The sequence below is a fragment of the Galeopterus variegatus genome, unplaced genomic scaffold, assembly GCF_000696425.1.
Source record: "Galeopterus variegatus unplaced genomic scaffold, G_variegatus-3.0.2 Scaffold1608, whole genome shotgun sequence".
NCBI lineage: Eukaryota > Metazoa > Chordata > Mammalia > Dermoptera > Cynocephalidae > Galeopterus > Galeopterus variegatus.
The window spans coordinates 132030-145687 of NW_007727719.1; the positions used below are offsets into that span (position 1 = coordinate 132030).

The 13658-nt window shown below is 47.4% G+C and overlaps 1 protein-coding gene across 1 annotated transcript in view; it reads right to left on the reverse strand.

Annotated features, from left to right (window-relative positions):
- The window catches only part of PTPRH (protein tyrosine phosphatase, receptor type, H), a 17606-nt gene that overhangs the window by 1471 nt on the left and 2477 nt on the right, over positions 1-13658 (reverse strand). The window contains 12 exon segments of the mRNA XM_008577962.1: positions 890-1050; positions 1285-1407; positions 1745-1879; positions 1986-2062; positions 2373-2463; positions 2944-3034; positions 6158-6205; positions 6321-6399; positions 10040-10306; positions 10642-10941; positions 12295-12404; positions 12406-12559. Coding sequence (XP_008576184.1) covers positions 890-1050; positions 1285-1407; positions 1745-1879; positions 1986-2062; positions 2373-2463; positions 2944-3034; positions 6158-6205; positions 6321-6399; positions 10040-10306; positions 10642-10941; positions 12295-12404; positions 12406-12559 — 1636 coding nt within the window.

Here is a 13658-nt window from a genome sequence, read left to right on the forward strand (position 1 = left end):
GGGGGGGGGGGGGGGGGGGGGGCGGATAAAATGACAATGAGGACACCTCCAGAGGGTACTATTTGGGTACAGGGCTAGTCTTAGTACACAGTACAGCAGAATGGTTAAAAGTCCCACCATGGGCATCAGGCGGAAATGAATCCCAGCTCAGCCAGTTACTACTGGCCTCGAACTCAGTGACTTATGCCTTCTGACTGAGTTTCCTTAGTGCAGCTCAGCTCTAAAATATGGAGGAAACCCCTTTGTCATGAAGTCCTGCTGAGGATCAGCAAAACAGTGGCTGTAAATGTCACATAAATGTCAACTATCATTGAAACCAGAGCCCGAATTTCAAAAGCTGTCACCCCAGAGCAAGTTCCTCTCCTCATCCTCCTAGTATTTACATGCAGGTAAAATCTAATCCATGGGGGCTTCAGCACAAATGTCAGGAAAGCAGTTCGTGGGGTGAAGCCTAGCACGTGAGCTCAAGAAGGTGTTTCAAATGTTTCTCAAGATCTTTGGCTGCTTTCTTCTGCTCCATTACCCCTTTTCCCTTCTCCTTTTCCTTGTCTATATCTTCTCTTCCTTTACTTTTTCATCTTTCTTTCCCATCTTTTCATCTTTATCTTTCTTCTCTTAATCTGTTTCACAGCCCCCCTTTATCTTCAACATCCACCTCTACCACTTCCTCCTTCTATCTCCTCTATAGGTGCCTGGGGACCCATCAAGCACCATTTTCTTTCTTTCTTCCTTTCCTTTTTTTTTGGGAGGGGGGGGGCAGCTGGCCTGTATGGGAATTCCAACACCATGTTCTAACCAAGTGAGATAACTGGCCAGCCCTTTTACCACATTTTCTCAGTCCCAAGGGGGTGGTTCTCCCCAAAGGAGAGGGTTCCTGGCTGGTCCTCACCTACAATGCACAATGGGTGGGCCTCCCTCCATGGTCTGGTCCAGCCACTGCCGAAGCATCTTCCAGAAAGCGAGCAAGGGGTCTGGGGAGTGGGGGACACCATGGTCTGGCCAGGCCAGGTAGTGGAATTGGCGCACGAATAGAGTCTTCTGCTCCTCCATCTGGAAGGAGTGGGGGTTGGGAGAGACAGAGCTCGTAGGCTCCGAAGTCATGGGGAGAGCCTGAACAGATGGTTTCTACAACAGACAGAGTATTCCCTGGGGCACACTGTGGTCGCTTGGGGAGTGAGTGGAAGGTTACACTTCATGGAAACTTCTGGGAGTGAGTGTGGGAAGGGCTGCTTGGAATTTCATGAAGGAGGAGTTGAGGGCCAGGACGGGGTTGGAGGGACTTACATGGAGGAGCTGCAGATCACGGACTGTCCAGTTCTCCATCACCTTCTCATCCATCAGGGTCACCTGTAGGTGACGATGGGTGCAGGGCTGAGCGTCCAAAGGCCAATAATGCTCACACTTCACCTGGGAGAAGACAGAGGTGGAGGAGCATCAGAGAACGGGAGGCCCCTCTGCATTGTGGCTTTTCTATTCAGGGCTGCTTGGAAATGAGGCAAGACTACGGGCATCCAGGTGTAGAATCACACGAGTCAGGAAGACCCCACTTCACAAGGCCAGTGGGATCAGTTTCCTATGTGGACAGTCTGGGAGTGGTGGCAGAGGGTTCAATTTTGAAGATGGTTGGGGACATATTGGAGGAATTGGTGAGGTCTGGATTGGGGTCTACATTGGATCAGTGTCTGGGGAAGGGTTGTGGGTTGGAGCTCAGGGGTCAGCACGCAGGACTGAGGTCTCTTCTCACCCGGCCAGACTCCACACAGTTGGTCAGCATGACCAGGGTATGGCTCTGCTGTTCCCACACCAAGCGCCAGAAATCACCAATGGTCTGTGGCAGGGGACCCTGGGCTGCAATAAACTCCTGGGAGTTCCAAAGACCCTGGTTGAGGATGGCAGGCAAGTCAGGGGGGTCATCAAATGATCCCCTCTGGCCTTTACCCCTCCAAGCTTGTTGTGCATCCTTCTGGTCCCAACCACAACCTTACAGGCATGAAACTGGCGTTGATGTAGTCAGAGCCTGGTTCCCCAGGGAGGGGCTTCAGGGGCACCCGTGACCAGTCATCTAGGAGAAGAGGCCAGCATTAGCCACACAGAGAGAGTGGTGAGAGATCCAGAGAAACCCGGAGAGACACAGAGACAACACCGAGACCCAGAGACAGAAATCATGCCAAGAGTCAGACAGACACTGGGAGCTATGTAGAGACTGAGAGGGGCAGAAGGACCTCAGCTGGGAAAGTGTCCAGGAGGACTCTCAAGAGGACCCACCGAGAGGAGGAGCTTTGTCTCTCATTGGAGATAAGAGAAGGGGACCAGGGATGGGGTATTGACTACATTGGGGTGGGGGACAAAGGCAGCAGAAGCCTAAGACTCACAGGGGAGCACATTTCTGTAGCGGTTCTTGGCACTGTTTTCTGGAGCTGACGCCACCATCTGAGACTGGCCATGGCCCTCCAGGGCCAATTTCTGGAGATGGAGGCAGAGGGGGGTTTCGCGGTGTTGGATTTTCTCTATCTCCCCCCAAGAATACCCCTGGAGCTCCCCCTGCCTTCTTCAGTGTCACCCCATTTATCCTTTGCACCCTGGGATTCCATAACACCCACAAAAATAGAATATACTTGTGCCACCTGCCCTGGGGAGCATTTGAAAGGATTGGCAGTGGGGGCGGGGGGGACAGAGACTTCTTCAGGCAGACAGGAGAGCAGATGTCAGGGGAAAATAGACCTTCTCAGTGGGAGTTGAGGGAGTTACTTTAGGATTGACCCAGCTACTTGTCATCATTATAAGATATCAATGAGTTGAAAAGATAACCATGCCTGAGAATTTCTATATAACTGAAAAAACTATGCGTGACTGCTTTTGCTTAATCCCAAAGGGTGCAGGAAGGTCTAGGATGTGGTTTAGGGCACAAGAGGCTGAGCTCAGCCCCCTCCGTTCTCACCCCACCTGGTACTCCTCTGCAAAACCACAATTGCTGTCCTTCTCATTTTTCCTGACATGCTCAGCAAAGTCTTGGGCCAGGATGTCCCCTGGCAAGCTGTGGGTCAGGGAAAGGAAAGGAGGGAAGAAAATAATTTAACATCCTTTAATCCTGTCCTCTTGGGATAAAAGAAAATGTGTTTTTGATTCAGCATGCAACTTCTGGGTATACACCCAAAATAAATGAAAGCAAAAACTTGAAGAGGTATTTGTACACCCATGTTCATTGCAACATTATTCATAATAGCCCAAAGGTGGAAGCAACCTGGTGTCCATCAATTTATGAACAGATAAACAAAATGTGGTATATCCATACAGTGGAATATAACTCAGCCTTGAAAAGGAATAAGATACTGAAACATGCTAGAACACGGATGAAACTTGAGGACATTTTGCTAAGTGAAAAAGCCAAAAAGACAACTACCATACGATTCCACTCATATAAGTAGTCAAATTCATAGAGACAGAAAGTAGAATGGTGTTTGCCAGGGATTGGAGGAAGGAGGGAATGGGGAATTCTTGTTTAATGAGTACAGAATTTCAGTTTTGCAAGATGAAAAGAGTTCTGGAGATAGGTGGTGGTGATGGTTGCACAACGATGCAACTGTACTTAACGCCACTGGACTATATACTTAAAAATGGTTATAATGGTAACTTATGTTATATGTATTTTACCACAATTTTTTTTAATTAAAAAAAAATTTTTTTTAAAGGAAAAGGTATTTCTTCTCACATTTAGGGCTACTCCCTTTCTCCTGGGCTCTGAATCCAAATCCTTCCCACCTTCTCAGGGCCCTCCAGCCATCATTTCTTCCCTCTTCTGTATCTATATCCTCTTCTCTTTCTTTTTAGCTTATAAGCATGCTAATCTCTCCTCTACGTTAAAAAAAAAATTCCTTGACTTCAGGTAGGTCGAGCTCTTTCTCCCTCCTCCCCTTATGCTATAGTTTTATAAATGCTGTCTTGACCCAGTGTTGAGGTCGTGGCTCGAGCCCGGTCAGTTCCTCTTTTTGAGCAGATGATTAAATCCACATCCCCAACTATCCCCCTCATTGGGCTTTGACACTCCTGGCCACTATCCACCTGCCCTCATCACCCCACAGCCAGGTACCAGACAACCAGGAACAGCTCCTATGCCCCAGAGCTCATGAAATTATTCGAACTATCCAATCCTAAGCCCATTTACCCTGCCTTGCCCATTTCCTCCCATGGAAAACATAATAAAGTCTCCTGCCCACAGTTCCTCCCTCTCCCTCTACCTCCTGACTGACCCCGTGCTTCCTTCCCCATGTGACCCCTCATGGCAGGACAGGTACTCCCTCTCTTGGGATCTGTGAGTATAATAAACTCTCTTTTCAATGGCAGTCATCTCTGATCTGTTGGCCTCACCACATCTAAATAATAATAAAACTCATTAAAACACCCCTTCATACTCAAACTTCTCATGCAGAGCAGTTTTCTCCCCTTCCTTTCACCACATCACCATCACCAGTACTGTGGGGAGCATCTTTTTCCAAAGTCATCGTGGGCCTCCCTATTTCTGATTCCAAAGGTCACCTCTCAGTCCATACCCTGCTTGACCACTCAGCAGCATTCAGCACCCCCGACTGTGCCTTTCTGGCCCTCTTCAGATCTGTACTTAAATGACTTCCTCTTAGTCATATTCTTAGCAAGACTTTTTCTGGAGACCCTATCCTAAATTTCCTCTAAATTTAACACCCTCTCTAAAATGTTCTGGGGGCTGGCTGGTTAGCTCACTTGGGAGAGCATGGTGCTGATAACACCAAGGTCAAGGGTTCAGTTCCCTGTACTGGCTAGCTGCCCAAATAAATAAAATATCCTTCTATCTTTCCTATCCTCTCCTCTTGCTTTACTTGTGTCCAAATACACAACATAATCTTTATTATCTTCTTAATTAGTGTCTTCTTGGGCTAGAATGTAAGTTCCAAGAGGGCAGGAATCTTTAATTTACCATTTCCTCAACACCTAGAAGAGTGCCTGATACATATTCAGCGCTCAGTTAACATTTGTTGAGTGAATAAATGAATGTTCTGGAGTTGAAATGGAAACTAATTCCAAAATCACTGGCCCAAAATAACAAATGCTGGTGAGGATGTGGAGAAAGAGGAACCCTCCTGCACTGCTGGTGGGACTGTAAATTAGTACAGCCATTATGGAGAACAGTACGGAGGTTCTTTAAACAACTACAGGTAGAACTTCCATATGATGCAGCAATCCCACTACTGGGGATATATCCAGAGGATTGGAAAACTTCAGGTAGAAGGAATACCTGCACTCCCATGTTTATTGCAGCTCTATTTACAATAGCCAGGATATGGAACCAATCTAAATGTCCATCGATGGATGACTGGATAAGGAAATTATGGTATATATACACAATGGAATATTACTCAACCATAAAAAGAATGAAATTCTACCATTTGCAGCAATGTGGATGAGCCTGGAGAAAATTATTCTAAGTGAAACAACCCAGGTACAGAAAGAGAAATACCACATGTTCTCACTCATAACTAGGAGCTGAATCCATAAATAAACGAATGAACAATAAAGAGAGACAGATGGAAAGAAAGAAAGAAACAACAGTCACAGTAATATGTCGAACTTTTAGAAAACTAGGGGTGGAAAGGGGAAGTAAGGGGAAAGGGAGGGGAGCTAATGAGAAATTGGTCAATGGACACAAAGAATGATTGCATATTGTAATGATGAATAAGCTACCTACACTGATCTAACCACCACATATTCTACACAATTATTGAAAATCAACGTTGTACTCCACATGTATATATAATAAAATTAATTAATTAATTAATCACTGGCCCAGTCTGCTTAGGGAGTGAGTCACAATGAAAAGGTTGTGGTCCCTGTTGCAGAGGACATTAGTCCCTTGAGAGACTATTGTGGGCGGGGCTGGCTGGTTAGCTCAGTTGGTTAGAGCATGGTGTTATAACACCAAGGTCAAGGGTTTGGATCCCGATACCAGCCAGCCTCAAAATATAATTAAAAAATAAAAAAGTAAAGTTGGGTGAATCATTTGGAAAGAGACTATTGTGAGTGAATTCATTTATCCAGCTCTCTGACCTATCCAGTGACCAGCAAACACTCCTTTACCTGACCTGAAAGTGATTCTTCTTTGAACGCTCCCTCAAAACTTTCTGCTCACCTGAAGACCAGATCCCTGGGTCCTACTTTCTCCTGGTTCTTCTTATTCCTGGGAAAAAGACATTGGGATGAAAGTCTCAGGAGTGAGGATGGAACTAGGAGTTTTCCACCTTCCTTATCCCAGCCCCCATCCTCCAGGTGGTGAGTGCCATGCTGAGTCTCACCTCCTCTTCAGGAAGAAAATCAGCAGGCACACCAGGATGAGAAACAGGAGGGTGCCCACAATGGCTCCAGCAATGACCCCTGGTGAGAGGAGGCATTGGGATACTCTATGTTAGATCTCAGATCTTGTCAACTGATCTCCTATCTCCATTCTCACCCAGCACTGAGATTAGAGAGCCCACAAAGTAGATGCTAAAGCAGAGAAGGGAAAGGAAAAACATTCTGGAAAAAGTGTCATCTCTCACCCAATCTTTCTTTTTCCTCTGTCATTTCCCCAGAAGCCTAGTCAAAATACATCATTTTCTCAGGTGAAATGGTTGCTAAAGAGTGACTTTCCAAAGATGGCAGAATAGACAGTTCCCAGCATCACTCTCTCCCACAAATCAACCAATTTACAACTATAAAAATGTAACATCAGCCAAGCTGGGGCTGCTGGAGCTCAGGGAAAGAGGAGGAGAGACCTATGGAATTCATGAAGGTGGGAGAAACCACCATGAGAGAAAGAAAAAACTGCTCTGAGCATTTTGGGCTGTGGCCACTTCAAGGCTGGAGCTGCTGAGTGCCTGGAGCAGGAGCCGGCAGAATCTGCAGCTGTGCCCTTCAGATGGAATTATTTGGAGGCGGCAGGGGAGAAGAGGGCTTTGGTGGCCCCCAGGACAGCAAGACCACTAGTAGGGTTCCTGTGGACCCACGCAGGAGCGAGGAGCCAGAACAGCTGAAAAAGGGGAGCCGTTCAGAGGCCAGTGAGTCATTGCAAGGGACCAGCACAGGGCCCATCCCATGTAAAGTGTTTGGAGCATGGGCAGTGGGGGAGATGGGTCCACCGGGAGAACACTGGGACACAGCAAGGACAGCTGACCCACCCCCCAATCAGCGTAGGACTATTCAGAGGAGACTGGTCAGGAATGCAGAATTGCATGGGGTGCAGTTTGAAGAAAAGACTCAGGCCCAGATCAGAGTTTCTACACAACCCAGGTGCGCTAGGTCTCTGGAGGGCTGGAAGTACCTATAAGGTCAACCATTAAACCCTGAGGGCACAAAAAGCCCTCCCTAGAGAAACAGCAGCAAAGCAGCAATTTAGCTCAACCACACAGCTCAAGTACTGGTCCCCACAGGAAGTTCCCCTGTTTTAGAAGTAAACAAAAGACGGGCCGGCCCGGTGGCGCACTGGATAGTGCGCCGCTTGGGAAGCGTGGCGGCACTCCCGCCCGAGGGTTCGGATCCCACATACAGACCGGTTCCCGCTCACTGGCTGAGCGAGGCGCGGGGGCAGCGCCGAGGGTTGCGATCCCGTTGCCCGTCCCAGTCCGGTACGGGGGCAACACTGAGGGTTGCGATCCGTTGCCGGACACGTAAAAAAGATAAAAAAAAAAAAAAAAGAAGTAAACAAAAGACAAAAAATTAGTCCCGGCCCAGGCACACCACCAGCACCAGGCACAGCTCCTGGGCACCGGAGGCTTGGAGCCAGGGACCGGACCCCACTCCCACATCCAAGCACAAAACACCAGCACCTTGGGGCCTGCCCGGTAACCCAGGGCATGGAGAAGGGGACCAGACACACCCCACAACCAGGCACACTGCCAGCACCAAGGAGGATGCCAAAAATATCACCTCCATGTGGGTGGCCCACCCCAACCACCACAATAACCATGGCTGCCACGAAAGCAGCTAGATGCTGCAACCACCCAGCAGATGGTCCACCAACCATTGCAGTGCATTGACACAAGGAGAGTCCCAGCAGAGATAAAGAAAAGAAGGGGATGTGTCTCTCCACAAAGCTGATTCCAGAGTGACAGAAGAAGCATCTATTATCTATGATAATATTGGGGGACCTGATTACACCTCTCAGCACTGGACAGATCATTTGGACAGCAAATCAACAGAGTAACCATTATTCTTTCAGAAGGAAAGAAGAAATGTAGGGTAATTAGAGGGGAGAGGGGAGGGAGAGGGGGATGGGAAGAAATTAGACAAGGGGCATAAAGAATAATTATGATTTGTAACAATATATATGCTAGTAATATTGATTTGATCAACATATCTCAATGAACCCCAAAAATATTTATAATCAATTTTGATTAAATAAACAAAATAAATTAAAATAAGGGTGACATTCCCCTTCCTTGGCGTAGACTAGTGGTTCTCAACAAGAGGGTTTTGTTATTGTTGTTGTTGTTGTTTTGCCCCCAGTGGGACACTGGGCAGTGTCTGGAGACATTTTTGGTTGTCACAACTTGGGGGTGGGGAAGCTATTGGCAGTGGAGGCCAGAGATGCTGCTCAGCATTTTACACTGTGCAAGACAGCCCCCCATGATAGAGAACGATCTAGCCCAAAATGTCAATAGTGCCATGATTGAGGCAACACTTTGCTGGTCAAGAAACCACTCCCAAGCACTGACGGTTTCAGTTCTCCCCAGAATTGAGGCTTCGTTTTTCAGAGGTTCTGTTTGCTAGGGGATTGGCTCCCAAGCACTGGGCCCTACTGAGGTCTGGTGGTGTCTTAGACCTTGGTTGGTCCCAGTCTCTGATGGGCACAGTTCTCCCAGGATCTGTTCTTAGATGACTGGCCTTAGGGTAGAAACAAGCCCAGGGCCCACTTCCATCAACCATGGAGGCCCCCAGCTGCAGCTCTTCAATAGTCTTGGTCATTAGGGGAGCCTGCTTGTTCAACAGGCTCTAGTAGGGTCTTATAGTCTATAGGGGAAACTCATTTCCTTCATGGATTTAGTCCCAGATAATTGGACTAGAATATTTGTCCTCTCAGGGACCCTTGTTGCTAAGAGAGAGACACTACCAGGCAATGGAATCTAATGAAGCCTAGTTTGAAGCAGCATCACTGCATCAGCCTCCAGTCTCTCTCCATATTGAAGACCCAATCTTATAAAATGCCCCAATTCCTAGGAAGCAATTGATGGGGTGAAGTGAGGACTATGGCCACAGTTATGGTAAATGGTCAGAACTTTCCAAAGTATGAAATCCAAATGTCTTCAAAAGACACATTGATAAATGTAAAATGGTGCAGCCATGTTGGAAAAAAATTCAGCAGCTAAAGAGACTTAACTTATGACCTATCAATTCTACTCCTGGGCATACACCCAAGAGAAATGAAGACGTATGTTCACACAAAAATCTGTACACAAATGTGCACAGAAGCATCACTCATCATAGCCAAAAAGTAGAAACAACCCAACTGATAAATGGATAAGTAAAGTGAGGTATATACATGCAATGGAATATTATTTCACAATAAAAAGGAATAAAGTACTGATCCATGCTACCACGTGGGTGAACCTTAAAGCCATTATGCTCAGTGAAAGGGGCCAGTCACAAAGGACTGCATAATGTGTGATTGCATTTTTTACAAAATGTTCAGGATAGGCAAATCTGTAGAGACAAAAAGTAGGTTAGAGATTTCCTAGGGCTGGGAGATGCGGAATGGGGGAAGCAGGAGGTGAGATGGTAAAGAGGAGCGAGTTTTCTTTCTGGGGTAATGAAAATGTTCTAAAATTACTAGTGGCTGATGGTTACAAAAAGGTTGTACATATACTAAAAGTCACTGAATTGTACCTTTAAGTGGTTGAATTGCATATTATGTGAATTACATCTCAATAAAGCTGTTTTAAAGAAAACGGGGAAAAAATGGCAAATAAACAAACAAAAAAAACCCTCACAACAGGGCCCCATGCAGTCTAACTCTCAGGCCTGGTGGGGCTCTACTCACCTGCACTCTCGGTGTGGCAGATCACAGAGGCAGAAGGGGCCTTCTTTCCATCCCAGACAGTCGTGACAGTGGCTGAGTAGGACTTAGCCGGCCTGAGACCCAACACGGACACACCCTTCCAACATGAAGCTCTGTCCTGCGAGCTCCACTGCTCACCCACCTCCATCTCAAATGCCTCGTAGCCCCCTGAGGGGCAGGACCAGTTCAGCATGATCCCATAGCCCCCCGAGGTGCTGATGCAGGAGGTGATGGTGACTGGGTTTGGGTCTGGGTGAACGGAACAAGAAGAGTTGACAGGAGTCATTCAAGGTGGCTTTCCACTCCCACCCATTCCCACCAATAGTCATGCCATCTCTCTGGGAACTAGCCCATCCCTTCCTCCCCCAAACCAGAATAACTCATCTTACTTCATTTTCTGTTCTCCCCATATGGACATAAACATGTCCCTTCAAACTACAACTCCCATGAGTTTTTGGACTCTGTGTATCACTGTGACTTATGAAGTCTTGACCCCATAGCCTGATGGGATTTGTAGTCCATTCACCTCCCCTGGCCCTCACGGTCTGATCTAAGCCAGGTAAAGGAAGGGTAGGGCATCTCACCTGTGGATGCACAGAGACTCTGTGTGGAACTGGCTACATCATTCCTCTCTGCCCACACGCTGCAGTTGTACAGAGTCCCGGGTTCGAGGGCCTTCACTTCGTACGTGGTTTCATTGGTCATGCCAGTCTGGTTAGCACAATCTGCTTGGGGGTCTTGCTCCCTCTGGAGGTATCCCCCACTGGTCCACTGGACCCGGTATATGTAAAGCTGAGAGTGGGTGTCTTCAGGGGCCTTCCACTGAAGGGTGACTGAGTTGTTGGTCTGAGTTATGTTCTGCAGATCCGTGACCTCATTGGGAGCTGAGAAGACAGGAGCAAAGCCTAAGGGGGTATCCTGAAGGACCCTCTTATCTGAGCCTGCTCCTTCCCCTCCCTCTCCCCACCCCCTGCCACCAGCAAATCTGAGATGCCCCAGTTATCTATATCAATGGCTCTAGTTACTAATGAAAGTGAACCACAGAGAAGAGCCTAGAAACCCAAGCCAGTGAGGACTAGGATCTCCTGGGCCTTTTCTGTCCCCTGGCTACAGCTCTGGGTCCCACCAGTCACCTTTCAGTTCTCCCCAAATGGACGCAAATAGGTTCACTGAAACTACAGCTCCAGTGAGTCCCTGGACTCTCTATATCACTGCAACTTATGAAATCGTAACCCCGTGGCCTGATGGGGTTGCAGTCCATCACTTCTCATGGACCTCAAAGTCTGACCTTTCTTTATTGCCTCTCCCACGAGCAGGACAGATACTTTTTCACTTTTAGACACACCAGGTTTCTAGAGGGAACTGACAACCTTAGTCTTCTTAGCATAAGTGGTCAAAGGTTAAAGAGTTTCAGGTTCTATCAACAGTGAACCTAATTTCTGGTAATTTTGGTTTTTCTCTCACTTGGGACCCACCATGTGCAGGCTGAGAGGTGGGGTTCTCTTGGTTCATCCAATTCACTGGGACCAGCTGTTGACTACTGTCCAGCTGGTGACTTTGTTCATTCCTGAAAGCGGGTGCTGGACAGTCAGGGGCTCTCCCTGACCCCAAAGAGCTCATTTCCCAAAGATGGAAAAGACAGACTCTCCATAGTTTGGAAAGCACCAGTTGCTGAGAAACAACATCTCATAGGAACAGGACCTATAAGCTCAAGCTCCAGAAAGACTGGACAGGGTCACTGAGCACACTGTTCATCTCCTAAGAAGCTCCCAAAGTCCCTCCAATTTTTTCCTTCCCCTATTCCAATAGGGCTGGTTCTAGAACTGGTCTGTGTCTCACCGTTGGCCTCAATGATTGTTCTGTTATCACCGATGAGTCCATGAAGTTGTATAGGCTCCCAGGACTTCCATATCCCCCTGTCCCCATACACAGTGATATGCCCTGTCCCTGTGCAGCCCAGCTTGTTAAGAAACGCTTACTAGTAATGGGACCTAGAATGACCTGGTCTCCTGCAGCTTCATGCTCAGTGGCATGAGATGTCTGGACAGGTTCTCTTCTTCAGGGCAGAGCCAGTCCCCAGGTGTGGCCACATCTCTCCTGTGGACCCAGGGAGGGAGGTCCTGGCTCAATGAGACTGAGGAGACTATGAATGAAAGACCCAGAGCCCAGAGGAGGTGCCATCTTTGCCAGTTCTTAAACTCTCATCAAAACAGGGAGTGGACATTGAGGCATCCCGCCTGTGGATATGCTGATGTTCCACCTGGAACCAAGTACTCTATTCTTTTCTGCCCACACAGAGAATTGGTACAAGGTCCCAGGTTCAAGTCCACCAGCTGTGATGCTGGTGTGTTGTGTTTCAGATCTCATTTTTGTCACCTTCTCCAGTTCCCTGGACCTAGTAGATGTAGTCCCAAAGGTCTGGGCCTTCAGGGGCTGCCCAGCTCAAGGCAACGGAACTGTTGATCTGACCCTTCAAAGACAGATTTGTTACTGGGTTGGGAACTAAGAAATTAGGAAGAAGATCCAAACTGAGCAGGGATGCAGAACAAAGGGAGGCAGTTAGTGGGCATTTTTGATTCTCAAAGTTCCCAGTCCTTCATCAACTGTTGGTCCCAGTAGATGAAGGGTGTGTGGTCTAGACCAGTGATCTCAAACTTTATTGTACACACGTATCACTGAGGTTCTTGTTCAAATGAAGGTTCTGCCTCAGTAGGTCTGGGATGAGACTGAGATTCTGCATTTCCAGTAAGTTCTTGAGAGAGAGAGAGATGCTGCCCACACATCAACCATAATTTGAGTAGTTCTGTGGTCTGAATATCTGTGTCCCCACAATTCTAATGTTGAAACTTAATCCCCAATTCAATAGTACTAAGAGGTGGGGTCTTTGAAAGGTTATTAGGTAATGAGGGTGGAGCCCTTGTGAATGGGATTAGGGCCCTTATGAAACAGGCCCAGGGGAGCTTTGTGTAATGATAGAAATGCTCTCCCACTGTCGAGTAAGGTAGGCGATAGCCCAATGGTGGATGTGGGTAGAAGACTGGGAGTCCCTCAACAGAGCTATTGAGCACATGAAATGTGGAACTGAATTTGCAACTTTAATGAGCTTAAATTTAAATGGTCACATGTGACTACCATATTGAACAATAGAGTTCTAGAGAGAGGATACTTTATGTCAGGGTGATGGAGCTGATGTCTGAGCTTCCATCCTTACTATGTGACAAAGATGGGAACTAGGAGAAGAGTCAGAGGGTTGGAGTGTCTCCATTCACAGTGCCTAATTTCCCTAGAGCTCAGGTAACATGCCTTGGCCCTTATGCATCCCTGTTTGCACAGGAGGACCCTCCCTGGTATTATGGTCTACATTCTAGACAATCCTAGACCCAACTGACCTAACTCAGAAGCTGGAGATGCCTTGGACATTCTTTCTTTATCTTCTGAGCCAAGACTGCCCCAGGATGGGGCCAGTTTTCTCCTGCAAACTCCTGAGTATCTGGTTCAATGGGGCCCTAAGTGGCTATGGGCTAAACAATCTGCCATGTTCTCCTCTTAGTCTTCCATCACCACCTACCACCTCCCCTAAAAAAAAAAAAAAAAAAAAAGG